The 27,038-nt window shown below is 39.4% G+C and overlaps 1 protein-coding gene across 5 annotated transcripts; it reads right to left on the reverse strand.

The window, feature by feature from the left end:
- Positions 1-3,839: 3,839 nt before the first annotated feature.
- On the reverse strand, positions 3,840-25,415 carry CKAP2 (cytoskeleton associated protein 2). Of its 5 annotated transcripts, none has more exons than XM_020898927.2 (9): positions 25,243-25,415; positions 24,104-24,188; positions 13,089-13,167; positions 12,107-12,969; positions 11,206-11,410; positions 9,601-9,771; positions 7,602-7,671; positions 5,675-5,957; positions 3,840-5,222 (listed from the first exon to the last, which is right to left on the reverse strand). In XM_020898927.2, the coding sequence occupies exons 1-9, from the start codon at positions 25,310-25,312 to the stop codon at positions 4,967-4,969; spliced, it is 2,082 nt and encodes a 693-aa protein (XP_020754586.2). In that variant the 5' UTR covers positions 25,313-25,415; the 3' UTR covers positions 3,840-4,966. The 5 variants fall into 5 exon arrangements, with proteins under 5 accessions (XP_020754586.2, XP_020754592.2, XP_070327401.1 ...); XM_020898933.2 differs by having other exon boundaries at positions 5,675-5,930; positions 25,243-25,414; XM_070471300.1 differs by lacking the exon at positions 25,243-25,415 and adding an exon at positions 24,746-24,802.
- Positions 25,416-27,038: the final 1,623 nt, after the last annotated feature.

Consider the following 27,038-nt stretch of genomic DNA (forward strand, 5'->3'; position numbering starts at 1 on the left):
GGGTTGCCATTTCCTTCTCTAAGAGGATCTTCCAAATGCAGGGATCAAACCTGGGTCTCCTGCATTGCAAGCAGATTCTTTTCCATCTGAGCCATCTGGGTTCAAAATTAAAAAAAAAAAAAAAGAAGTAAAATATTCCATTGGTCATTTTGTGTATTGATTAATGAGCTCCCCTGGTGGCGCAGACAGGATAGAAGACCCTGGCAGGCTACAGTCCACGGGATCACAGAGTCGAACATGACTGAGCGACTTCACTTCATATTGATTAATACTGAACTGATATTTTGAATAAAACATGATGAAATTTAATTGTATCTGGGTTATCTTTTAAAAAATACTAGAGGGAATTCCTGGTGGCACAGTGGTTAGGGCTCTGTGCTCTCACTGCCAAGGGCTCAGATTTAATCTCTGGTCGGTAAACTATCCCACAAGCTACTTGGTACAGCCAAAAAATAAAAATAAATGAAAATAGAAATTGGCCTAAATGGTCTCGATGATGAGCTAGAAGGTTTGAATGAAGTCAAAGAACCACCATGGAGGGAGCAAGGGAGCCAGCTGGCAGGAAGAGGAGGCACGAAGAGAAAGGGACCACAGTCTTTAAGATTTTGGAGGTGGTGCCATTCTTTGGGACCCAAAACCCGTGTAGGAATCCGTGTAGGAATTGCTGAAGTGGGAGGCACAGTTCATTGAAGTGAGAGGTGAGGTTCATTGGAGGGCATTACCAGGGAGAGACAAGCTGGTTCAGGGTTTCTCTCAGTCTTGTTGACAATTTGGACTGGATAATTCTTTGTTATGGGGGGGTGGTGGTGGTGGTGGTGGTTGCCTTGTGCTTTTTAGGTTCTTTAGCAGTATCTCTAGGACTTCCCTGGTGGCTGAGGTGGTAAAGAGTCTGCCTGCGATGCAGGACACCTGCGTTCGATCTCTGGGTCAAGAAGATTCCCCTGGAGAAGGGAATGGCAACCTGCTCCAGGATTCTTGTGTGGAGTATTCCATGGACAGAGGAGCCTGGTGGGCTATATCTGTGGGGTCGCAAAGAGTGGAACACAACTCAACAACTGAACAAGACACAACAATCTTATCCACTAGTCCACCAGGGTAGTCCTCCATATGTTTCAAAAGGACCACCAGTGTAAGTCTAGGAAAAGAACTGTTCTTTAGGTGATAATAACATAGTAGGCAATTGCATAGTAGGCTTCCCAGGTGGCACTAGTGGTAAAGAACCCACTTGCCAATGCAGAAGACATAAGAGACCTGGGTTCGATCCCTGAGTCAGAAAGGTCCCCTGGAGAAGGAAATGGCAGCCCACTCCAGCATTCTTGCCTGGAGAATCCCATGGACAGAGGAGCCTTGTGGGCTACAGTCCATGGGGTTGCAGCAAGTTAGACACGACTGAAGTGACTGAGCAATGCATGCAGACAGTTGCAGGCAGCACCTTCAGCTTTGCAGCAAATGGGTGTACAATGAGCAAGTAGGAACCAATTACAGCCTAGTTTCTCTCCTGATAAGCCATGTAGATACAACATTTTCAAAATATTAAACTGATATGATGTCTAATGACCTTTGAATCTCAAAGTTAATTTTCCTGAGTTCCTCATGAGATAATAGTTTCAAACCCCAGGTATTGAAAAAAAAAAAAGATTGTCTTAATTTTATAAGCTCCACCCTGTGTATCAGGTGAGTTAGGTGATAGCATAGTTTCACTGGAAGCGATGTATTCAGAAATGACGAAGATCAGAAGGGCAGTTTCAAGCAAGCATGAAACTTCTGAACTTCTGAAACACTGACGAAAAGGAAGAGAATTGTTCAGACTTGAGGATCAGCTCCACTTGGTGTCAGCTGGGGTAGCTTGAAGGCTGGGAGGTGCATTCATCTGAGAGCTCGCTCACCCGTCTGACACTTGGGCCAGGGGGCTAGCGTGGCTGGCGCTGAGCCTCTGGCTCCACGTGCTTAACTCTGGAGTTGAAAACCCCATCACCCACAATACCTGCTCCTCCATAGTGGCTGGAGTTACATTTTTATTTTTCGGTTGGGATCCTTGTTTTTAAATATAAGGGTATACTCTTTAGAGGTATTGTTGTTTTAGTCGCTAAGTTTTGTCCCTTTTGCAACCCCATGGACTGTAGCCCACCAGGCTCCTCTGTCCATGGGATTTCCCAGGCGAGAATATTGGAGTGGGTTGTCATTTCCTTCTCCAGATCTTCCCGACCTAAGGATCTAACACACATCTCCAGCCATTGCAGGTGGATTCTTTGTCAGTTCAGTCGCTCGGTCATCTCTTTGCGACCCCATGGACAGCAACACGCCAGGCTTCTCTGTCCTTCACCAACTCCTGGAGCTTGCTCAAACTCATGTCCATTGACTTGGTGATGCCATCCAATCATCTCATCCTCTGTTGTGCCTTTAATCTTTCCCAGCATCAGGGTCTTTTCCAATGAGTCAGTTCTTCACATTGGAAAACAGGTGGATTCTCTACCACTATGCCACCTGGGAAGTCCATTTTGAGGTATATTTTACATACAATAAAATACTCCCGTCTTAAGTGTACACTTCAGTGAGTCTTGACAAAAGCATAACTGTGTAACTACCACTAAGGTATAGAACATTTCCATTTTTCCCACTTTCATCTTGTCCTTTTGCAGTCTCCTGTCTCAGGTAACCACTGATCTGCTTTGTCAACATGGAAATTCTGTCTTTTCTAGAATTTCACATAAATGAAATTATATAGTAATTTTTTCTCACTTTTTTTACTTAGTATATTTTTGAGTCTTCTATATTGCTGTGTTCGGTAGCTTCTTTTTCTTAACATCTGTTTTCTTTTGCTTAATTTCCATCAAATGGATATAGCATATAATGGTTTCTGTTTTCTCAAGCACCAGTTTGATGGGCTTTTGTGTTTTTTTCCAGTCGGGGCTAATATAACAATTATGAACAGCTTTGTGTACAGCCTTTGTGAGGGCATGTTTTCATTTCTCCAGATACTTAGGGATGGAATTGAGGGGTCTTACCCTTTCATTTTATATTTTTAACACTTAAACTGCTACTAGATGATGAGAGTAAACATGAATTTCTGTATCCTGCACCCGAACATGACAAGCTTGTTGGCAAGATAATTAGTTTCAATTCTTTTGTTTCTTCTTCTACACCTCTCCTGTTGAAATCATTGGAGTATTTTCATTTTATATAATGTTTTATAGTCTATGGTTAGGTAGACTTCAGTTTTTTTGATTTGGTGTACTTAATGATTCTTTTAAATTTCACTGGAATAAAACCTTTAAGGAGACTTTCAGGTAAGATCATGAGTGGTCAAATGAATCTTTCTATGTTTGAAAATGCCCTCAAACTTGAATAATAACTTGGGCATAGAATTCTAGCTTCAGACTCCAGAGAAGAGATTTTGAATGTAGGTCTGTTGGGCTCCAAGGTTCATACACCATCCATCACATTCTTGGGAGATTATTTAGCTTGGAACAAACCTAGATCAGACAGGTGTTAACTATTCTTAAGCATATGAAAAGAAGTTATAACTATATCTCTAAGTTTTAGAACTATGACTATTTAGGTAGATTTGCCCTCAGTTGAAGGAAAAAAACCCACTCTATGAAACCTGTTCAGAGAACAGTTTTGCTGAGATATTCGCTTTCACTGAGATATTATAAGCTACATTACATGACCTAACGAACCATATGGTATGGATTGTATAAAGGTGACAGTGTAGGCCAGCTACATTTTGAAAATTTCTTTCAAAATGACATATTTTGTACCATTTATATAAAGTATGAAAAAAAGAATAAGGTAAAAGTTTTGATAAATAGATTAATTTTTCAAAAGGAAACACACCATTAAACACACAGTTTTTAATAAGTGTTGAAAAACCTAAAGTCCAGTCTGACTGTAATGTATTTCAAAGGCAAGCATTCAAACTTATTCACTGAGCTTAAATTGCATTTTATATTTGTTGAGAGAAATATCATTCTAATATTGTTATATATTTTACTTTATTGTATACATATTAGATACATAGTTAAAAGGAATAAAAATCCTACTCTCTAGAACATGAGACAATAAATAGAACAAAGATTGGCACTATTATATAAACGGAATTCATGAACATAAATAGGTAATGTGATTTTTAACTATATTCATATTATGCAGTTTTAAAACTATTCTTTTACAATGACCAAATCCTTACTTGAAACTGTAGGGTTGATAAAGAATATATACCACTTATGTATTAGTTTGGAGACTTACAAAACAGTTTTAGTGGTGGTATTTATGTGTGAAAAGAGTCCTACTACTGTGTATGATTATCATGTTTTAGGAGACATGATTTAACAGTGAAGTGTTTATATTAACATTACAAGGAAGAAATCAGTTTTAAGTTATTAGTTATTTTAGAAATACTACTTAAACTACAATGACATTTATGAAATAGTATATATTCCTCCTTTAATTCCATTTTAATAGTCTGTATAAACTGTTATCAAACGAATGGATGGGTTAAAAACTTTTCAGCATTTTACATAGTCAAGTTAGAAAAGGAACTTAGAAAGGAACTCAGATTTAAAGTTCCAAAGACCCATCAGCTTTGGCATGTTTTCTTTCTTACCACAAATCATTTCGTCTTAGAAATGGAGTAGTTAACTGTCCTTCTTATGACCTTGGCTATAATAAAGAAAGAGGTCAAGAGACCACAGGCGCAGAATCACTGGCCCTGATGGAGAGTGGCAGTGAACAAGCAGGGACACGGAAACCACAGAACTGGGTGACGAAGGAAGCTAACTCTCTTAACAAATGACCTAGCTCAGAGAAAAGCTCAGTCTATTGAGATCAACAAGGTAGGATTAACTTTCTGCCGTGGATACTTAGGTACTTGGCAACTCCTGACCTAAACGACATACAAAACCACAACCAATCAACTGGCCAACCACTCTTGGAATATAGTAACACCCCACTCTTTATCAGAACCTCACTCCTCTTCTGTCGGGTCAGGCTCCGAGAACATGCTGCACAGGGCTGTGTTGGGGCGGCACACAAAAGCATCAGTTTCACGGCCCAACTCTGTTAATTGTTCCAATGAAGACACACAAGGATAATGGTCTTTTAACATATCTGGCAATTTAGAAGTCTTCTCTTGAAGACGTCGAGAACGTCTAACTGGTGTTAGAAACCTTAGCTCTTTATATGCTGAATTTGTTTCATCAAACTGCATCTTCTTTTTTACACTAAAAAAGAAAGACCCACAAGATTATTCCCATTTTCACTTCATACTTTTATACTAAACATTTATCCATGTGACTTGTCCTACAGAAAGAGGGCCTGCCAGCTCCCTGAAGTCAGGAACTTTTTCATTTCTCCATTTGTTGTTTGTTACAACTTGTACACACTAGATACTTGAATACCTATAGAACTGACTAATTGCTCAATTCCCAAACCCAGTGTTATTAGTAATACACAGAAATTAAAGTTTTTCTTTTTTAAAATGGTAATGTTTAGGAAAAAGCAAAGCAAGTACAGGAATGTTCCAATTTCCAATGTACAGAAATGTTCCAATCACATTTTGTTTGAAATCTTTCTATTAACAAATAGTTCTAATCGGGAGCTTAAAGATTTCAAAATACCACATGCACGATCCCTAAGCACAAAAACAAGAGCACATTACATTTTAAAAGCTTACCTTTGCAAGTATGGCGTAGTGGACACATTATATTTAATTAAGCAACCTGCCCTAGTGTTTGTACTTGGGGTTTTAACATCACTGGTTGGGTCTTTTACTTTGTCATTTTGCTCTTTTTCACAATCTTGAAACACCACATTTCTAGGATGCTTATTTTTCATTTCCAGTTTTTCTGATTCTAGATCAACATCTGTATCGTCAGTGTGGGCTTCCTGGATTTCTTCTTTGGTTGCACAAGTCTCCTCAATATTTTCTCCTACAGAGAGATTTATAGATGAAGCAGCTTTTGTTTGAATATAAAGAACAAATTCAGAAGACAAGGTTATTGACAGTTAGCCAAATTTGCAAAATCAAAGAACCACACTGCCATCTTGTAACCATTACTTTTTCTAAGCAGATACTGCTAACAATTATTTAACAAATATCTAATATCTCCTATGTGTCAGGGATTACAGAAATGAATACCAAAAGGCAATCATCCCCACCCTTTAAGAAGTTCACATTCTGTGGAAGAGACATGCTTTAAAATAATTATGTGGAAAATGCTATACATAAGGTTAAAAAAAAAAAAGGGTCATGAGAACCTAAACAAAGAAATAACTGAGTTTGCTTGAGGGACAGGGAGATGGCAAAGGAAGGCTTCACAAATGACATTTCCATGGGGTCTTGAAAAATGAGTACAAGACAGAAGGAAGACAATCTTGGTACGAGCTTAAAAATGATCCACTAAGATAAAATTAAAGGGCAAGCATGCTTAGACTATATAAATTTTTTTAAATTGCAGTATAATTGACATATAATATTTGTTTCAAGTACACAACATAATGATTTGATATTTGTATATATTGTGAAATGACGATCAGAATACTTTGTGAAATGATTAACATCTGTCCCCATACAGAGTTACAAATCTTTTTTCCTTGTGATGAGGACTTCTAAGGTTTACTCTCTCAACAACTTTCAAATATGCAATACAGCGTTATTACTTCAGATACCACACTGTTCTTTGTTCTTTGCATCCCTAGGACTTATTTATTTTATAACTGGTAGTTTGTATCTTTTGACCTCCCTTCACTCATTTCAATGGGTTGGGCTATTCTTAGACCTTCCTCTGCCTGTGGTTTGTGATATACTAGTCTTTCCTGGTTTTTCCTTCTGTCACCCTGATCATTCCCTCTTACGTGTGTATGTATTAGTTGCTCAGTCATGTCTGATTCTTTGCGAACCCACAGACTGCAGCCTGTCAGACTCCTCTGTCCATGGGATTTTCCAGACAAGAATATTGGAGTGGGTTGCCATTTCCTTCTCCAGGGGATCTTCCTGACCCAGGGATCAAACCCAGGTCTCTGCACGGCAGGCAGATTCTTTACCATCTGAGCCACCAGGGAAGCCCATTCCCTCTTAAGCTCCTTCATTAAATACAGCCTTTAAGATCAGATCATATACATCTCCTGTATGTCCCACTGGTACTTATCAACAGCAACCATAAATAGAAATATTCTCTGTTGAACTAAAAAATCTTTATAGAGATCATCTAGTCAAAAAAGTGAAAGTATTAGTCATGTCCAACTCTTTGTAACCCCATGGACTGTAACCTGCCAGGCTTCTGTCCACGGGATTCTCCAGGCAAGAATATTGAGTGGGTTGCCATTCCCTACTCCAGGAAACCTTCCTGACCAAGACAGGAAAAGGCTTAGAGAGGTAAGGTAACTTTCACAGATACATGATAACGATTTTGAACCAGATCTCCTAGTTAAGAATTATTTATACTATGTAGAGTCAATGAATTTCAGAGATACGTCAACAGAAGTATGAGGAAAGAATCAACTTAAATATTTTAAAAAGTTTAAAAGATAAAAATAATTCAGCAAAGAAATTTAAAATTAAATCACAATTCACCTGAAGGAAACAAAAGAAACTGACTTACCAAATTTAAGTTTTTCTTGACTCTTCATTGTCAGAATTTCAACAATTGTATGTCTCATCTCTTCAATGGGCTTAATTTTTTTTAATGAAGAAAGCAGACCCATATAAGTTTTATATTCTCAGACAGTAACTAGGTTATCCAAGTTGAAAATATTAAACCAGTGATTAAATTACATATTTTAAAAGAAAACAATGGTTCTTAGACCATTTTTCTCAGAATTCTTGCTACTCAAGTTGAAAAACATGACTGTCTTTTCCAAATAAAAATAAACTTAAAGAAAAGAAAGAAAGTGAAGTCGCTCAGTCATGTCTGATTCTTTGCGACCCCATGGACTGTAGCCTACCAGGCTTCTCTGTCCATGGGATTCTCTAGGCAAGAATACTGGAGTGGGTTGCCATTTCCTTCTCCAGGGGATCTTCCCGACTCAGGGATTGAACCCAGGTATCCCACATTGCAGGCAGACACTTTACCCTCTGAGCCACCAGGGTTAAGGGATAGAATTTAATCAATTTAAAAAATTTCCCTGTTAATTTTTCTTAACTCTATGGTAACTATTACTGCTTGCTTGACAGGAATAAAATGAATGAACAAGTAGCAAATTAAGACTATTAATATCTATCAAAGAGCTGATTATATTGTTTACTCTAAATTTGTATTACTTTATTCCTTTTCTCCTACATTCCAGCCCATGGTTATATTTTTGTTTCACATGCTGTTAAATGCATCTTTGAAGAGTTCAAGGTTGATTAGTCTAACATTTCATTCATTCAAAAATTCAGCAGTTCAGTAACTATGCATTAAATGTCATACAGTGTAAGTACTTACTATATTCCCTTGAACCACAATGCCTGCTAATGGAGTATATTCAAAGTATGATACAAAAGGGAAGCTCAGGGTCACATTCTTAATTTTTGAACTTAGTCCTAAAGGACTCACCCATCAGGTGTTCAGTTTTCTTGTCCAATTTTGATCTCTGTTCCCCAACGTCTGCTCTGGTCTCACATCTCTCTTTACCACTTTCTCTATGAATGCCTGGCTCTAGTTTTGCATCCTAGCTATACTGTCATAAGCACCATTAAGTAACGTCCCTTCTGGCTCCATGTAGCAGGGACCTAACATTCTCTTCCAGGTGAAGTTTGGTGGAATACAATTATCCTTCAGCAAAGTGTCTTACACATTTAGAGAGAATACCTGCTGAATATATGATATGTTAATTCAGGTGAAAGATCAAATAGTATTTGTTGGCTTTGCTGATACTAAAGGATATAGACCTTTCTTAAGGAAAGGCTGAAAAAGAAAAGTTTTTAAAAACTCTGTAAACAATTTCCAAGAATGCATTTCTGAGAAACTTGGCCAAAAGGAAATACATTTAGGAATATCTGCCCATAAAAACAAAATAAACAACCAAATAAAAACTCAAGATATGACTTATTCTATACCCCAGGGCTTTTTTGTAGCAGCACAATGGGAAGAGGTAACAGATATGATATTAAACCACTATGGTGCTAATGTCAGAGAAATTAGTTTATTGCCATTTTCTATATGTGACTGGACCAAACATATAGCATATAAATGTGAGTCCATAAAGATAAAATGTGAGAGTTCTCTGATGAGAGAGCTTGCTAACATTTTTAAAAGTTAGTTTAATTCCATTTGCTTTCTATTAAATACTTTTTAATACTGAAAATTCAGTCTTTCAGTAGATTTCTCCATTAGACGATGTCCAAAATGACATGCTATGGTAGACTATTTCTCACATCACATTTTAGGAAATGCAAATTTCAGCTTATATCCTTTTTCTAAGATCTGACTATCCCTAGTACATCAGCAAGTTTTAGAAGGGTGAGAAAGAGCCTCTATAATATGTAATTCTGTGGTCTTTAAACATTCATTACTGCCACATAAATAAGCAGAATTGTATCAAGTTACATGGTGATGTGTTCCAAAATAATTCTGAATTATTTACACTGAAATAATGACCCATAAGTTATCATCTCACCTGAGCTCCTGCCAGAATGGCCTTCTCATAGATTGTGATAATATTTTCAATAGGACTTGTGAGTGATTCAATATGTGCAAGGCATATCCAATATTTAACAAGCTTTTTGGCATCCGGAATATTTTTAATCAGGTCGTTTAGTGTAACTAATACTTCTTCTTTTGGACACCCCTAAAACAGCAAGAAATAAAGTGAGTGATGCTGTTTAGTCTACAAACTATGAACAATTAAGTAAGCCTACTACAATCAGGATCATGATAAAGAGAAAAAAAGGTTGTTATAAAATTATTCATAAAATAGTCACCATTGTTTTCCTTACTCCAAACTTATTCTGAATGGTTAGCAAGAAGTAGATCAGTCAAGAGTTAGAAAAAAGAAACACCAGTTGAGAAAAAAATCAGTAAAAAACGTGACTAACACGCTGCTCAGTCTTTATGTTTATCCTCTCGTATGCTACAGAATTCTGTTTGTTGATGTGTGCACACACACTTCTTTCCGCCTGTGCCTGGTCTGTTGCGGCTTGCAGGGTCTTCTCATTGAAGCAAGTGGGATCCAGTTGCCCGACCAGAGATGGAACCCATGTTCCCTGACATTGGGAGCACAGAGTCCTAGCCACTGGACCACCAGGGGAGTCCCTATTTGTTATTACTTTATTTATAATTTTTTAACCTACCAAATGCTTATGGAAAGAGCTCACTAGTTTTTTTTCTTCCTGATTATCTTTGTCAGGTTACGACAGTAAGATTAAAAAACTGAATCTGTAATGGCTTATGTAATTAACAGCTATACTATTAACAGGTAAATAGTAGGGCAGAAAATTCCACAGTATCAGTAAAAAACCCCAGTAGAGTAGATAGGAATAGAATCAGTTTCCCTGACCATAATTTGCACTGGCTGGGCTGTCAGAACTACAAAAAGTTTAAAGATATTCATAAAGACTAGAGAAAGGTTTGAAATCACACTCTGTATATTCATCACTCTTGCTATGTTTAGACACTGGTGAGTGACCAAAGCAAGATTAAGGAGAAGTCAGGAGAAAATACACACACATACACACACACTCTGGAGTTGATTATCATTCCCATAAAATTCTGGTCCAAATCATTAAATTCTACAGTTCAAGACCATGTTGGTTTAGATTAATGAGATTTGGTTTGCAAATATTTTAGTTAAATTTAATCTGTGATAATAATTTGTGTTGCTAGTCTTTGATAAAGTATAGAATGAGAAGAAAAAATAATTTGTAAATACGTTGATTGAATGTAAAAAACCAGAAGTATCAGAGCAAATACCCAGCCCCAGCCCACTCTATATTAATATCTTAGAGAAATACAATATTTATAAACTCAATGGAAAAAAATCTAAGAATCCCTTTGATACATTTATAGGAACTCAATTAGAATGTAGCCCATTAAAGGCTAAAGAGAAACAATCTCACAATTAAGTCTCCATGACACTGCTGACACATTAATTGGTCAAAAAAGACTGATGATATAATTTAATAATGCTGATGAAGGTAATTTGTAAGCTATAAACTTAATTTGTAAGCTATTAAGTTATAAGCTATAAAGCTATAAACAAACATAAGATAAGCTCTCTATCTACCTCATTAATCAGCTTCTGGCATTCAGAAAATGTCTTGTTTACTTTTTCAGTAAACAGTCGTTGCTCATCTTCTTCTGCCATGGTAGTCCAGAAGGATCCAACAGGTTGTTCATCTTGTGTTTCAGGCTCAGGCCGGGTAACTGCTGAGCTTGGAGGCCGTTTCAGAATTCTTCCTTTGCCAGCTTTCCACTCACTCAGACGAGCTCTACAGTTAGAAGCAGCATATAAACATTACTGTGACACTGATGACAGAATTCTGTCAAACACAGTGAAAGTTGAACAACACTTCCAATCTTTAATTCTACACTGGTGACACATATATAGTTCACCTGTTTGAAGATAACACAGGGAACACAGGGAACACAGGGAACACATCAATGTTAACTATATGCGCAAAGACCCCAAGAATGCATTTTTAAATGGAGAGGTTATAAAACATTTCCCAATTTCATTAACCATTTTAACTTTGATTACATAAAACAACCTAATTAAACATGTTTTGGTTTGGTTTTAGTTGCTAAGTCATATCTGACTCTTTTGCAACCCCATGGACTGTAGCCCATCGGGCTCCTCTGTCCATGGGATTACCCTGGCAAGAATATTGGAGTGGATTGCCATTTCCTTCTGCAGGGTTTCTTCCCAGCCCAGGGATCAAACCTGTGTCTTCTGCATTGCAGGTGGATTCTTTACCACTGAGTCACCAGGTAAGCCCAATTAAACATACTCAAGTATAGTAACTTAGGATATACTGTTCCACAATATAAATAGCCTTAGACTGATCTGCATATGAAGAGAATCCATGTACAAAAACCTCGAATACTCTAATATCAAGGAAATAATAAGCCGAATTCACAAATGGTACTCTACTGAAAACTGAGCTAATAAAATTACATCTACTTACTTTCTCTCTTCCGCAGTTTCTTTGGGCCGAGTCCATCTACTGTCGACAGCTGCTTTCACCATAGTGTGTCTGTGCTGGTCAGTGCTTTTTGACTTTTCTATCAGTTTAGTATTAGAAGATGAAGCAGGCCTGGCTACCATTTCAGCTGTCATGCTTTTTGATAGTGTCTTATTTCCTTTTGTGTCCTGTGAAGAACTGGTCTTGATGCCAGACGAAACTGTATTTAACTCTTTCTCTCGAGGCCCCTTTCGGACTGTAACATTGGCAGACATCCTGCTGCTGCCCTGTTTCATGGCGTCCTGGGTTTCACTGTGCTGACTTCTAATAGGAGGTCGCACAAGGTGTCGGATGTGAGATGTAGTGTTTGCAAATTTAGTGGCAGTTGTCATATGTGAGGCTCTATCACTTTTCACTGTTATGCTGCTGACGTCTCCAGGCTGAGGCTTTGTGGCTTTAGAGACAGTCGCTGGAAGGTTCTTGGTTGTTGTAGAACTCTCATCTTTGACTTGCAATGGTTTTCTAAAGGAATTAATCTTAGACTGAACAATTTGGCCACGATATGCTCCAAGCACAGGTTTCTTGGGCACGTTAGCATCGTGCTTTGGTTTTTCTGTAATCACTGTTGTTTTTTTTTTACTGTTGTTTTTAAGGTGAAATGTCTGGCTTAATGTTCTATGCTGATTTTGGGGGTCATCTTTAACTGGTAACAATGGCAGAGTTTGATTATTATCCTCAGAATTAGGTGGATCCGTAGCTGTAGTTGAATTGGTTAATTCATTAGAAGGTTTTAAAGGAATACAGTTTTTTTCCACTGTTAAATTATTTTTGATCCCGGTAGGTCTACCGACATTCTCTTTATCAGCCTAGAAGAGTTATTTAAGACAAATCAGTATTTTAGAATTTCTTTCTTTCAGAAAGAGTTTAGGGAAAAACCTTCTTTAGGGATGAGGGAAAAGGGATGGAGAGCTACTCCGTATCTTACCATTTTTGTCTTCATTTTCAGAAGTTTTTTCCCTTCGTGGATCTGGCCTTCAGCTGTCCTGACTCTCTGATCTCCATCACTTTAAAAAAAGAAAAGAAAATCCACATACTTTTAGAAAATGCTTCCTTTTGGGGGGAGGTATAGGAGGATGTAACCACTCTCCGACTTGGTAGTTCTAAATTGAGGCAAGAACTGAGCTGAGGTTGACTTGTTCTAAGCAAAACTTTTCTTTATTGTAGGGTGATTTAAAGCGTAAACAACATGGCTAGGGAAAGTAAAGATATTTTCTTACAAGATCTTAAACCCTGCCCCCATAGTCTCATTCTAAACCATTCTCTAGTTGTTCAAACCAAGTCTTCAAAAATCTTTGTGAAGCAACACTTTCTTTGGTTAGTTTCAAGTACCTGGTACCAGACTTACCTTGAAAAAAACAGCTCTTCCAAAAGAAATCCAAAAATTTTCAACACACAATTAATTTATTAATTAATGTGGATTTTAGTTTCTAGATGGCACTGCATTTAGACTATACATCCCAAGCAAAAAATTCTTCAAGAATTAAACCTAGGAACAAGATGGCGGATGAGTAGGTGGACATGGAGTCTCTCTCCACGGATACATCAGGAATACACCTTCAGACATAGAAGTGCATGCAGAACACCAGCTGAGAGCAGACAGGAGTACCTGAGCAGCGGAAAAGAATATACAGACCCACACAAAACTCGGTAGGACAAAGGAACTAGAGGGAAAAACAGGAGTGTTAGTTAGGACTGGGCCTGCCCTAGGCGGGTGGGGGAACTGAAACAGGGGTCTGATCCCCACACTGGGGCAGTTGTCTGAGTCAGAGGAGAAACATTTAAGGCTGAGAGTCAAACAGCTGATCTGTGGCAGCCTAAATGGAATGAGAATCAGACAGTCCTTAGCGCAGCCATATGTACCCTGGACAGGGATGTAATCCCCTGGAAGGCGCAGTGGCTGGGAGCTGGAGTTTGGGGATTGTGGAGCAATCCCAGGGCAAGGGCTGCTGTTGACTGCAGAGAGGTGGATCGAGGGGATGTGAGGGAGGAGACTGGTGGGAAATGCCTGTGGAGGAAAGCCAGGCAGCCATGGATGCAAGGCGATACTGCTGAGTCACACCTAGGGGGTGGAGCCATCACCATAGCCTCTCTCCCACTACGTGCCAGCACTGGCAGCTGAACAATAGAGAGGCTGGCCCATCAAACGCCTGATGCACTGACCTACCACAGTAGGACCCCACCCAGGGTGCTCATTTAAGTGACTGATGCAGCCAAGTACAGAGTAGGCTCCCACCCAGGGTGCCCCTTTAAGTGCCTGACGCACTGGTCTACAGAGTAGGACCCCAGCCAGGGGTCCCCTCTATGTGCCTGATGCACCAAACAACAGAGAAGGACCCCGGGCAAGGGAGCCCTCTAAGCGCCCGAGCGAGCAGCTACGGAAAAAGACTGGCCAAAGAAGCCTTCTGATTGCCAGCTCCCAGAGGCCTGAAAAAAGACTGTGATAGGGCCCTGACTCCTGCGACAGAGGCAGCCCGTGTCCCTGCACACGTGGCGCCACCAGAGTCTCCAAGTCAAGCAGCTGCGCCACCTTCACGCTCAACTCTCACTGGGGCAGAGCTGCCACAGGCAAAAAAGCCTTGCGTCTTTGTGCACAGGGTTGCTTTGGTAGCGTCCACCTCTGCAACCCTGTAGACTGTGGCCTGCCAGGCTTCTCTGTCAGGGAGGGGTTCTCCAGGCAAAAATACTGGAGTGTATTGGCCAGTGTGGGTGGCCATACCCTTCTAGAGCACGGTATTTCCTGCTGCCCTGGCCGCCAACTCCTGAGTACCTGGTGCTGCCAGAACCCCTGCGACCCAAGCAGCAGCCCCACCTCCACACCTGGCCCTCACGGGGGCAAACCCAAGTCCCTCCAGGGCAGCCTCAGGAGTAAACCCCAGTGGATGACCCACATGCAGAGGTGGAGATGAGACCACAATTGACACCCAGGGGCAGTGTGGCTAAGGAAGAAGACCCAAAACCTTCCCACCAGCTGTACCAGCTGCAGATTAAATCCACACGATTAAAAAAAAAAAAAAATCCACACGATCACCTATGTAGACTCTATCTACAGAATATATAACAGGTCACTGAGAGCTCCCACAACAGAAAACGTACTATTCTGATAGCTTTGGACATTAGAGGTAAGAACACAGAGGATTAGGAGCAGATTAGACTCTGAGCAGCACAGTGCTGGAGGGCGTCCTAGGGAGGTGAGGCGGACTGTGACTCCGGGTGAGGGAGAGGACTCTGACAGCAGTGACTCAAGAAAAGCATTTACTATTCTCATGTTTTGACTTGTTCTGTAGATTCTTTTGTATTTGTTTTTCTTTTTCCCCCCTGTGTTGTACTTGTCGATTTTACTGGCACTATGAAATCTAATTAAGCTTTTGAGCTTTTTTTTTTCCTTTTTCCCTCTCAGTCACATTTTTTTATTGTTGTTATAAACCTCTGCCTCTATTTTGGGCTTTCGCAGTTCTAGAGTTTCCTTTTTTTTCTTTTCTCTTTAAAAATTTTTTAAAACCTTTATTATTTTTCCTACATTTATTCCTTTGTTGGCTTTTTCTACTGTTCTTTTTTCCTTGCAGTTAATCTTTAATGTATATAAATCTTCTCTACCTCTGTTTAACTTTGCATATCTATTCTTTCTTTCTTTTCCTCTCAACATATTTGTCAGTTTTATTTTCATTACTTTATTCCCCAATTGGCACCTTGCTTTAGTTTTGTTTTCCAGTTTGTGATTTAGTTAGTTTTGCTCTGGTAGATATAATTTTTGGTTTCCTTTGTTTGCAGGGTCAATCTATTGTACTTTATTTTTGTTGGACTGTTTTGATTTTGCTTATGGGTGTATATGTGTATACTCAGTCACACTTTTTATTTTTATTATTGTTACAAACCTCTGCCTTTGCATTGGGCTTTTGCAATTCTGTTGAGTTTTCTTTTTTTTTTTCTTTTCTCTTTTTTATAATTTTAACTTAAAAATTTTTTAAACCTATTATATTTTTTCTACATTTATTCCTTTGCTTGCCTTTCCTACTGTTCTTTCCTCTTGCAATTAATCTTTAATAAATATAAATCTTCCTCATATACCTCTATTTAACTTTGCATATCTATTCTTTCTTTTCTTTCCTCTCAACATATTTGTTAGTTTTGCTTTCATTGCTTTATTACCCACTTGACACCTGGCTTTAGTTTTGTTTTCCAGTTTGTGCTTTAGTTAGTTTTGTTCTTAACTGGTAAATATTTTTTATTTCCTTTGTTCGCTGGGTCAATCTATTGTACTTTACTTTTGTTGGACTATTTTGACTTTGCTCATGGCTGTATATGTATATTCCATTATTTTAATTATTATTTGACTGATTTTGTAACTGCCATTTGTCTGCAGTTCATCTTTGGTCCCTCGTTTTTTAATATTTGTTTTAATCTCCCTTAATGCCATAACAAACCACTTGTAGAATCTTTGATCCTGACCAGAGATCAAGCCTTGAGCGTTTGGAGTGGTAGCACTGACCCAAAGACCCTGGACTACCAGAGAACTAACCCTAGGAAGTATCAAATAGTCAGAACGCACACAAAGGAAACCACTGTAATACAAGACCCAGCATCACCCAACCACCAGTAGCACACTATGCAGGAGGCCTCAACTAAACAACAAACAAAACAAAATACAAACCCAATATCAGCAGACAGGATTACCACCTCACTCAGCCTTGCCCATCAGAGGAAAAACAAACAAACAAAGACTCAACACAAATCTCACCCTATAAGAAGCTTACATAAACCACTGGACCAACCTTAGGAAGGGCAGAAACCAAAAGGAAGAAAGAATTCAACCTTAAAGCCTGGGAAAAGGAGACCTCAAACACAGTAAGTTAAAAAAAAATAATGAAAAGGCAGAAAAATATTACACAAATAAAGGAACAAACCAGAAACACAGAAGTCCAAATAAATTAAGAGGAAATAGACAAGCTACCTGAAAAAGAATTCAGAATAATGATAGTAAAGATGATCAAAAAACAAAATGGAGAAAATGCAAGAATCAATTAACAAAGACCTAGAAGAATTAAAGAATAAACATACAGAGACAAACAACACAATTACTGAAATTAAAAATACTCTAGAAGGAATCAATAGCAGAATATCTGAAGCAGAAGAACGACAGTGAACTAGAAGATAAAATGATGGAAATAACTTCTGAAAAGAACTGATAGTCTCAGAGACCTCTGGGACAATATCAAATGCACAAACATTTGAATTATACGGGTCCCATAAGAAGAGAAAAAGAAAGGGTATGAGAAAATTTTTGAAGAGATTATAGTTGAAAATTTCCCCAACGTGGAAAAAGAAACAGTCAATGACATAAAGAGTCCATACAGGATAAACCCAAGGAGGAACATGCCAAGACACATACTAATTAAACTAACAAAGACTAAACACAAAGAAAGACAATTAAAAGCAGCAAGGGACAGGCAATAAGTAACATACAAAGGAAACCCCATACACTTAACAGCTGATCTTTCAGCAGAAACTCTGCAGGCCAGAAGGGAATCACAGGATATATTTAAAGTACTGAAAGGGAAAAAGAAAAATCTACAACCAAGATTACTGTACCTGGCAAGGATCTCATTCAAAATTGATGGAGAAGTAAAGTTTCTCAGACAAGCAAAAGTTAAGAGAATTCAGTACCACCAAACCAGCTAGCTTTACAACAAATGTTACAGGGGCTTATATAGTCAAGAAATACAAGAGAAAGAAAAAGATCTACAAAATCAACCCCAAAACAATTAAGAAAATGGCAATAGTAACATATGTATCAATAATTACTTTAAATGTAAATGGATTAAATGCTCCAACCAAAAGACACAGACTGGCTGAATGGATAAAAAAACAAGACCCATACAAATGCTGTCTACAAGAAACCCACGTCAGACCTAAAGACACATATAGACTAAAAGTGAGGGGATGGGAAAATATATTCCATGCAAATGGGAAGCAAAAGAAAGCTGGAGTAGCAATCTTCATATCAGACAAAACAGACCTTAAAGAAGATTACAAGAGATAAGGAAGAACACTGCATAATGATCAAGGCATCAATCCAAAAGGAAGACATAACAATTGTAAATATCTATGCACCCAACGCCAGGTTCAATCCTTGGGTTGGGAAGATCCTCTGCAGAAGGAAATGGCAGCCCACTCCAGTACTCTTGCCTGGAAAATCCCATGGACGAAGAAGCCTGGTAGGCTACTGTCCATGGGGTTGCAAAGAGCTGGACATGACTGAGCAACTTCACACACCCAACACAGGAGCACCTCAGTACATGAGAAACACTAACAGACACAAAAGGAGAAATGGACAGTAACAATAATAGTAGGAGACTTTTAACACCCCACTCACACCAATGGACAGATCATCAAAACAGAAAATTAGTAAGAAAACAGAAGTCTTAAATGATACATTACATGAGATGGATCTCACTAATATCTTCAGGACATTCCCAAATGCGGAAGAATACACCTTCTTCTCAAGTGCACACGGAACATTCTCCAGGATAGACCACATCTTGGGTCACAAATCAAACCTCAGTAAATTTAAGAAAATTGAAGTCTTTTCAGGCATCTTCTCTGACCACAACACTATGAGACTAGATATTAATTACAAGAAAAAAATTGTAAGAAACACAAACACATGGAGATTAAAAACATGTTTCTAAATAACCAACAGGTTCCTGAAGAAATAAAAATGGAAATCAAAAAATTTCTAGAAACAAATGACAATGAAAACACAACAAGTCAAAACCTATGGGGGTAGCTTTTGCTGCAGTTCTAAGAGGGAAGTTTATAACAATACAGGCCTACCTCAAGAAATAAGAAAAACCTTGAATAGACAACCTAACTTTACACCTAAAACAACTGGAGAAAGAAGAACAAAAAACCCCAAAAATTAGTAGAAGGAAAGAAACATAAAGATACGAGCAGAAATAAATGAGGAGAGGTTACAACAGACAATGCAGAAATACAAAGGATTATAAGAGACTATTATGAACAACAATATGGCAATAAAATAGATAACCTGAAAGAAATGGACAGATTCTTAGCAAAGTTCAATCTTCCAGGACCGAACCAGGAAGAAATAGAAATTACAAACCCAATTACAAGCACTGAAATTGAAGCTGTGATCAAAAATCTTCCAAAAAACAAAAGCCCAGGACCAGATGGCTTCACAGGAGAATTCTATCAAACATTCTGAGAAGAGCTAATGCCTATCCTTCTAAAACTCTTTCAAAAAATTGCAGAGGAAGGAACACTTTCAAACTCATTGTATGAGGCCACCATCACCCTGATACCAAAACCAGACAAAGACAACACACAAAAAGAAAACTACAGGCCAATATCATTGATGAACATAGATGCACAAATCCTCAACAAAATTTTAGCAAATAGAATTTGGCAACATATCAAAAAACTCATATACCATGATCAAGTTGGGTTTATTCCAGGAATGCAAGGATTCTTCAATATATGCAAATCAATCAGTATGATGCACCATATTAACAAATTGAAAGATAAAAACCATATGATAATCTCAACAGATGCAGAAAAAGCCTTTGAAAAACTTCAGCACCCATTTATGATTAAAATTCTTCAAAAAATAGGCATAGAAGGAACCTACCTCAACATACTAAAGGCCATATATGATAAGCCTACAGCAAGCATTATTCTCAATGGTGAAAAACTGAAAGCATTCCCCCTAATATCAGGAACAAGACAAGGGTGCCCACTTTCACCATTATTACTCAACATAGTTCTGGAAGCCCTAGCTACAGCAATCAGAGAAAAAAAAAAGAAATAAAAGGAATCCAAATCAGAAAAGAAGAAGTAAAGCTCTCACTGTTTGCAGATGACATGATACTGTACATAGAAAACCCTAAAGGTAGTATCAGAAAATTACTAGAGTTAATCAGTGAATTTAGCAAAGTTGCAGGTACAAAATCAATATGCAGAAGTCACTTGCATTTCTATACATTAACAATGAAAAATCAGACAGAGAAATTAAGGAATTGATCCCATTCACCACTGCAACAAAAAGAATTAAATATCTAGGAATAAACTTACATAAGGAGACAAAAGAACTATACATAGAAAATTATAAGACACTGAAGAAAGAAGTCAAAGATGACATAAACAGATGGAGGGATATTCCTTGTCCCTGGGTAGGAAGAATCAATATTGAGAGAATGACTATACTATCAAATGATATCTACTGATTCAATGAGATCCCTATCAAATTACCAATGGCATTTTTCACAGAACTAGAACAAAAAAATTTCACAATTCATATGGAAACACAAAAGACCCCGAATAGCCAAAGCAGTCTTGAGAAAGAAGAATGGAGCTAGAGGAATCAACCTTCCTGACTTCAGATTATACTACAAAGCTACAGTCATCAAGACAGTATGGTGCTGGCACAAAAACAGAAATGTAGACCAATGGAACAAGACAGAAAGCCCAGAAATAAACCCAAGCACCTATGGGTACCTTATTATTATTTTTTTTTTCCATCCCACTGCCCAGGGCCTTCTGTATCCCTCCCCTGGCCTCTATTTCCTCTGCCACCAATTGGAGACCCACCCACGAAGACTGGTCACCCTTGGATGCTGATCCTCTGATGGCCAAGGTCAGGTCCCTGCTTTGTGCCCAGAAACAACTTGTCTGCTGCTCACCATGGGGTTTCCCAGTGAAAGGTTGTTGCTGAACCACAGAAAAGACACCGGGATTCTTGGCCTCCGGAGGAGAAGAATTCAATCTGGGGCCAGAGACGAGGTTTGACCGCTCAGAGCTTTTGTGTAATAAAGTTTTATTAAAGTATAAAGGAGATAGAGAAAACTTCTGACATAGGCATCAGAAGGGGGCAGAAAGAGTACCCCCTTGCTAGTGTTAGTCATGGAGTTATATACTCTCTAATTAGTTATTAAGTGTATAAGTGTAAGTGTGTAGTTGCTCAGTCATGTCCGAAGGGTACCTTATTTTGACAAAGAAGGTAAGAATATACAGTGGGGAAAGACAGCCTCTTCAATAAATGTTGCTGGGAAAACTGGAGCTACATGTAAAAGAATGAAATTTAGAACACTTCCTAACACCATACACAAAGATAAACTCAAAATGGATTAAAGACCTAAATGTAAGATCAGAAACTATAAAACTTTTAGAGGAAAACATAGAATATTCAATCAAAGCAAGATCCTCTTTGACCCACCTCCTAGGGTAAAGGAAATAAAAACAAAAGTAAACAAGTGGGACCTGATTAAACTTAAACAAACAACCCAATCAAAAAGTGGGAAAAAGACCTAAACAGAAATTTCTCCAAAGAAGACATACAGATGGCTAACAAACATATGAAAAGATGCTCAACACTGCTCATTATTAGAGAAAAGCAAATCAAAACTACAATGAGATATAGCCTCACACCAGTCAGAATGGCCATCATCAAAAAGTCTACAAACAATAAACGCTGGAGAGGGTGTGGAGAAAAGGGAATGCTCTTGCACTGTTGGTGCAAATGTAAATTGATACAGTCACTATGGAAGACAGTATGCAGATTCCTTAAAAAACTAGGAATAAAACCACCATATGACCCAGCAATCCCACTCGTAGGCATACACCCTGAGGAAACCAAAGTTGAAAAAGACATATGTATCCCATTGTTCATTGCAGCACTATTTACAATAGCTAGAACATGGAAGCACCTAGATGTCCATGGACAGATGAATGGATAAAGAAGTTGTAGTACATACACACAATATAATATTACTCAGCCATAAAATGGAATGCATTTGAGTCAGTTCTGATGAGGTGGATGAACCGAACCTATTATACAGAGTGAAGTGAGTCAGAAAGAGAAAGATAAATATCATATTCCAATGCACATATACAGAATCTAGAAAAATGGTACTGAAGAATTTATTTACAGGGCAGCGATGGGGCTTCCCTAGTGGCTCAGAGGGTAAAACGATGCCTGGAATGTGGGAGACCTGGGTTCAATCCCTGTGTTGGGAAGATCCCCTGGAGAAGGAACTGGCAACCCACTCCAGTTTTCTTGCCTGGAGAATCCCACAGACAGAGAAGCCTGGTAGGCTATAGTCCACAGGGTCGCAAAGAGTAGAACACAACTGACCAACTTCACTAACAGAGACAAAGAGAATAGACTTATGGACATGGGGAGAGGGGAGGAGAGGGTTAGATGTATGGAAATAACATGGAAACTTACAGTAGCATATGTAAAAGACAGCCAATGGGAATCTGCTGTATGGCTCAGAAAACTCAAACAGGGGCTCTGTATCAACCTAGAGGGGTGGAATGCAGAGGGAGAGGGAAGGGAGGTTTCAAAAGGTAGGGGATCTATGTGTACCTATGGCTGATTCATGTTGAGGTTTGACAGAAAACAACAAAATTCTGTAAAGCAATTATCTTTCAATAAAAAAAAAAAAAAAAAAGAATTAAATCCAAACTTCTTTTTACAGATACAGGCTAGTTAGTACAGGCCGTGAGACTCTCTTAGCAAGTGATTTCGTATTCTGTGAACAAAGTGGGGGGGAAAAGGGGTCAGTTGGACATGCCTTTGATTCTAAGTCAGATTTCAACTTTAGAGATATAAAAATGTGAACTAAAGGTATATTTTAAGGTCAACAGAGTTTGAGAGCTCTATAGTTGAGTTTAGAATGTTCTTTTCTTCCCATTGTGTATGAGTACTCTAAATCCCATAACCCAGTTGGATTCCTTATTTAAATAAGTAGTTGAGAGTCACAGTCACATTTGAATTAATGTTCTTTCTCTGCTTTCCCTCTATTAATTTCATTCCACCTCAAGGTTTTAAATAAATACCATCTACACACAGACAACTCCCAAGTTTTTATCTCTAGTCCAATTCTCACCCCTGAACTTCACACACATCACTGTTTGGCATCTCCACTTAGATGTCTTCTTGCTACCTCAAACTTATCATGGTCAAACAGAGCTCTGGATTCTCCCACTCCTCACTCAGGCTTCCCATCTCAATATACAGGATCACCATCCACCCAGTTATTCAAATCAAAAGTCTAGGATCATCTTTTTGTCTTGAACAAAAAAATTGGGATTTGTGAAAGAAAATGTTTATTCTAAAGTAAAGAAACTAATTAATATAAAATGTTTTTTAAAATTTTTATTTGGGAACAATGCCAAACTTATATAAAGTTGCAAAATTATAAATAATTTAAAGAATATCCATATACTCTTTACCTAGATTTGCCTACTGTTAACATTTTATCCCATTTGCCATTTGCACTCTTTCTGAACATGTCTATGTGTAGAATATATACAACTTTTTACCTGAACCTTTCAAGTTATATATATATATAATGGCTCTTTACCACTAAATGCTTTGATGTTTATTTCCTAAAAACAGGAATTTTATATACTCACAGAACAGTTATCAAATTCATAAATTTACCTTGATTTACCACCTTATTGTTCACAGTTGAAAACTGACCTAATAATGTCCTTCACAGTATTTCCTTTTCCACTATCAAACACAGTATAAGGGTCAGGTATTGAACTTAATTGTCATATTTCTTTAGACTCCTTTAACCTGGACATTCAGGATCATCTCTGACTCTATTTTTTTCTTTTATATCCCACAGCTAATCCATCACCAAGTCCTGCCAGCTCTATTTCCTAAATATAAGCATAAGTTTCCACCCTGGAGAAGGATATGAAGCATTCATCAAGACAAACTATATCAATAAATACTGTACCTAATATAAAGAAATGCAAATTAAAATACTGGATTAAATAAAATGTTATTAAAATTCATTTCTTCTTTAAAAATGTGGCTACTATAAAATTTTACATTACACATGTGGCTCACATTACATCTTTACTGGACAGCTCTAATTTGACAGAAGTGAATTGAAAAACATTTGATCTCACCTGAGTAACATCTGATTTTCCTGTTTGCATGCAAAGGAAGTTTTTCTTTTTAACAGCTGCTCCTTGAGTTTTTGTCTTCTTTGCTCTAAATAACAAAAGAGCTACAGGTCAGCATCATATACAATGACATCAAATAAAATACTAATGAAAAAAAACTGATTTAATTTCTAAAAATATTCTACTTGAGATCACATATTGTCTATAACCGAAAATTTCCCATTTCAGTACTGCCTTTGAGAAATAATCATATTTTTAAATGACTGTTGCTATAACTGGTCCCCATAACCACTCTTAACAAGAATAACATTCCCTACTGTCCGAAAATGAAAAGTCTGGAGAGCATCACTGTCGACATACAGTTCCTGAAAACCAAGTGTCAAGAGCTAAACGGTAGAGATGAGACACCTGACTCCAAGTTCTAATTTACTAGAAGTGGGTGAGAATTTGTTTTCCTACCCATAGGCCAAGAAATAGCTATTATTTCTGAAAACCTGGATCACTCGAGATTTCTCTGAACTCGAAGGCAACATGCGTTCAATCTGAAGCATCAGATGCGCACACCCTTCGCTCCAGAAATGAACTCCCGACTCGGGATGCGGGAATGGACAACTCGAGATTTCTCTTAACTCGAAGGCAACATGCCTTCAATCCGAAGCATCAAACGCGGACATTCTTCGCTACAGAAATGAACTCCCGACTCTCGAGGCTAGAGGGCCCTGCGCAGGCGCAGTCAGCTCCCCGGGCGGACGCGGCCCCGCCCCGCCCCCACAGGCCCGGGAGCCCCGCACACTCGCTCCTACCCTGCCCCGGGCTAAACGGGTTCTCTCACCTGAGACGCGTCTCCCCCACCAGCCGGTCACGACCGCACGCAAGGCGCTCAACCCGTACACTAACACCGCAGAGCGGGCACCACTCCGATTATCCAGTTCATAAACGCCGAGAACGCGGCCGCGAGAGGCCGAGCGCCCCGTGCGGGCTTCTCACACAACCGTGCCGGGGTTGGGGGCGAGGGAAGCCGGTCTGCGGCCCTGCGGCCCTGACCGCCTTGCCCGAGCCATCCCGCCCCCGTGGCCGCCCCGGCCCCTCAGGCAAACGATCCGCCGTCGGGCTCGCGCCGCTCCCGCCACGGTGGGCCTCACCTCTGAACGCGGACTGGGCCCTCTGACTCGGGTTCAACTGCAGGTCCTGGGGGATGGCTGGGGTGCTCATCGCAGCTCGGGGCAGCGGGGTACGCGTCTCCGGCGTAGACACCCTGCGGACGCCGCCGCTGTTGTCTGCCTCTGGGCGCGCGGGGCTCTGCCTTAGACAGCGCGGCCGCCCATTGGTGCTCGGCGTGAATTGAACGAGCCAATGGGCGCGGAGGGGCGTGGCCTGAGCTACGGTTGCAGAGGCGGGGCTTGCGTCTCCGGTCTTCGGTTAGGACCGCTCTGGACTGAGTCTGTGGGTTTTCAAACCTAAACAGCGTGCGGGGGGTTGGGCTTGGGATTGGACTTGGGCTTGGACTTGGCCATGTGAGAGGAGTAGGCCTGCTACGTCTCTGCTCAGTCGCAGATAGAGCTCTTCTTTAGACGCTCACACTGCATTGAGGAAGGCAGAGGAGAAAAGTGTTGTCTGGTGTGTTTACTGAGAATTATAAGCGCCCACTGCGGTACCGAGAGCGTGTGTGTTTCTGAAATGAGGGTCTACTCTTCCTACAATGCAAGAGACGAAGGCTCCATCCCTGAGAAGATTCCCTGGAGAAGGGAATGGCAACTCACTCCAGTACTCTTGCCTAAAAATGCCATGGACAGGGGAGCCCGGCCGGCCACAGCCCAAGGGGTCGCAAAGAATTGGACAGCACTGAACGACTAACACTTTTCTTTCACTTTTTCCTCTGTACTACACAATTATCAGATGTACTACACAATTATCTGTCAGAAAAAGAGGAGAGGAAGAGAAAAGTTTAAAATGAGGATAAACCCTTGTTTTATAATCCTGTGAAGGCAAACCCAGCGTTTCTCACAGGCATTTTGTGTATTTGTACGTTTAAGTGTGCTGCCACAATCTTTCAGTCCTCATCCAAAAATATTAACTTCATAAAACACTCGCAAACACCTAATGGATGAGACAAAATGAGATAATTTAGACCTAGATGGTTTTCTGAATGATGAGGAGTGGGTGGAGAGAGAGAGAGTTCTGGGCTGTGCCTTTCTGGTTTTGAGTACAGTGATCATACCTTTTCTCTGCCTTGCTTGATCACTGAACCTAGGTTTGGCTGGAATGTTTCAGCCAGATTTTAAAGGTGGAGAAAGAGACAGGAAGATGTAATCCCAATCTTCCCTGCCCATGTTAGAGGACCTCCACAGATGGCTGTCAACTGTGGTCAGTTTTTCCCATCTTTCTCTGCTTTTTTTCCTTCAGGCATTTTATGCTAGAATCTTGCTAAATTAGTTTGGGAGGTTAGTTTGGGATATTTTGTAGTTTTGTTTTTTTCTTGATGAAATATCCCATTTTTAGTGTAACTTTGCCTACACTTAAGGCCATCTTTGGGAGAACCAACAGTCAAACAGCACCATCGCTAGCCCTAAGACATCACTGCTGTTTAGATATTACTGTGAATATTGTTGATTATTTACGAAAGTTTCACTGGACAGGTTGGGTCACCAGGGATTCCCATTAAGTGACAGAAAACAGTTTAACAAAATAGAACAGTTAAAAAGTGACTCGACCCTCCAAAGCATTATGCTAAATGAAAGAAGCTAGCCGTAAAAGGTCACATACATGGTATGATTCCGTTTACATAAAATATCCAGAACAGATAGAGACATAGGGTTTCCCTGGTGGCCCAGACGGTAAAGAATCTGCCTGCAATGCAGGAGACCGGGGCTTGATCCTTGGGTTGGGCAGAACCCCTGAAGAAGGGAATGGCTACGCACTCCTATATTCATGCCTGGAG

Source organism: Odocoileus virginianus, chromosome 8 (genome assembly GCF_023699985.2).
Source record: "Odocoileus virginianus isolate 20LAN1187 ecotype Illinois chromosome 8, Ovbor_1.2, whole genome shotgun sequence".
NCBI lineage: Eukaryota > Metazoa > Chordata > Mammalia > Artiodactyla > Cervidae > Odocoileus > Odocoileus virginianus.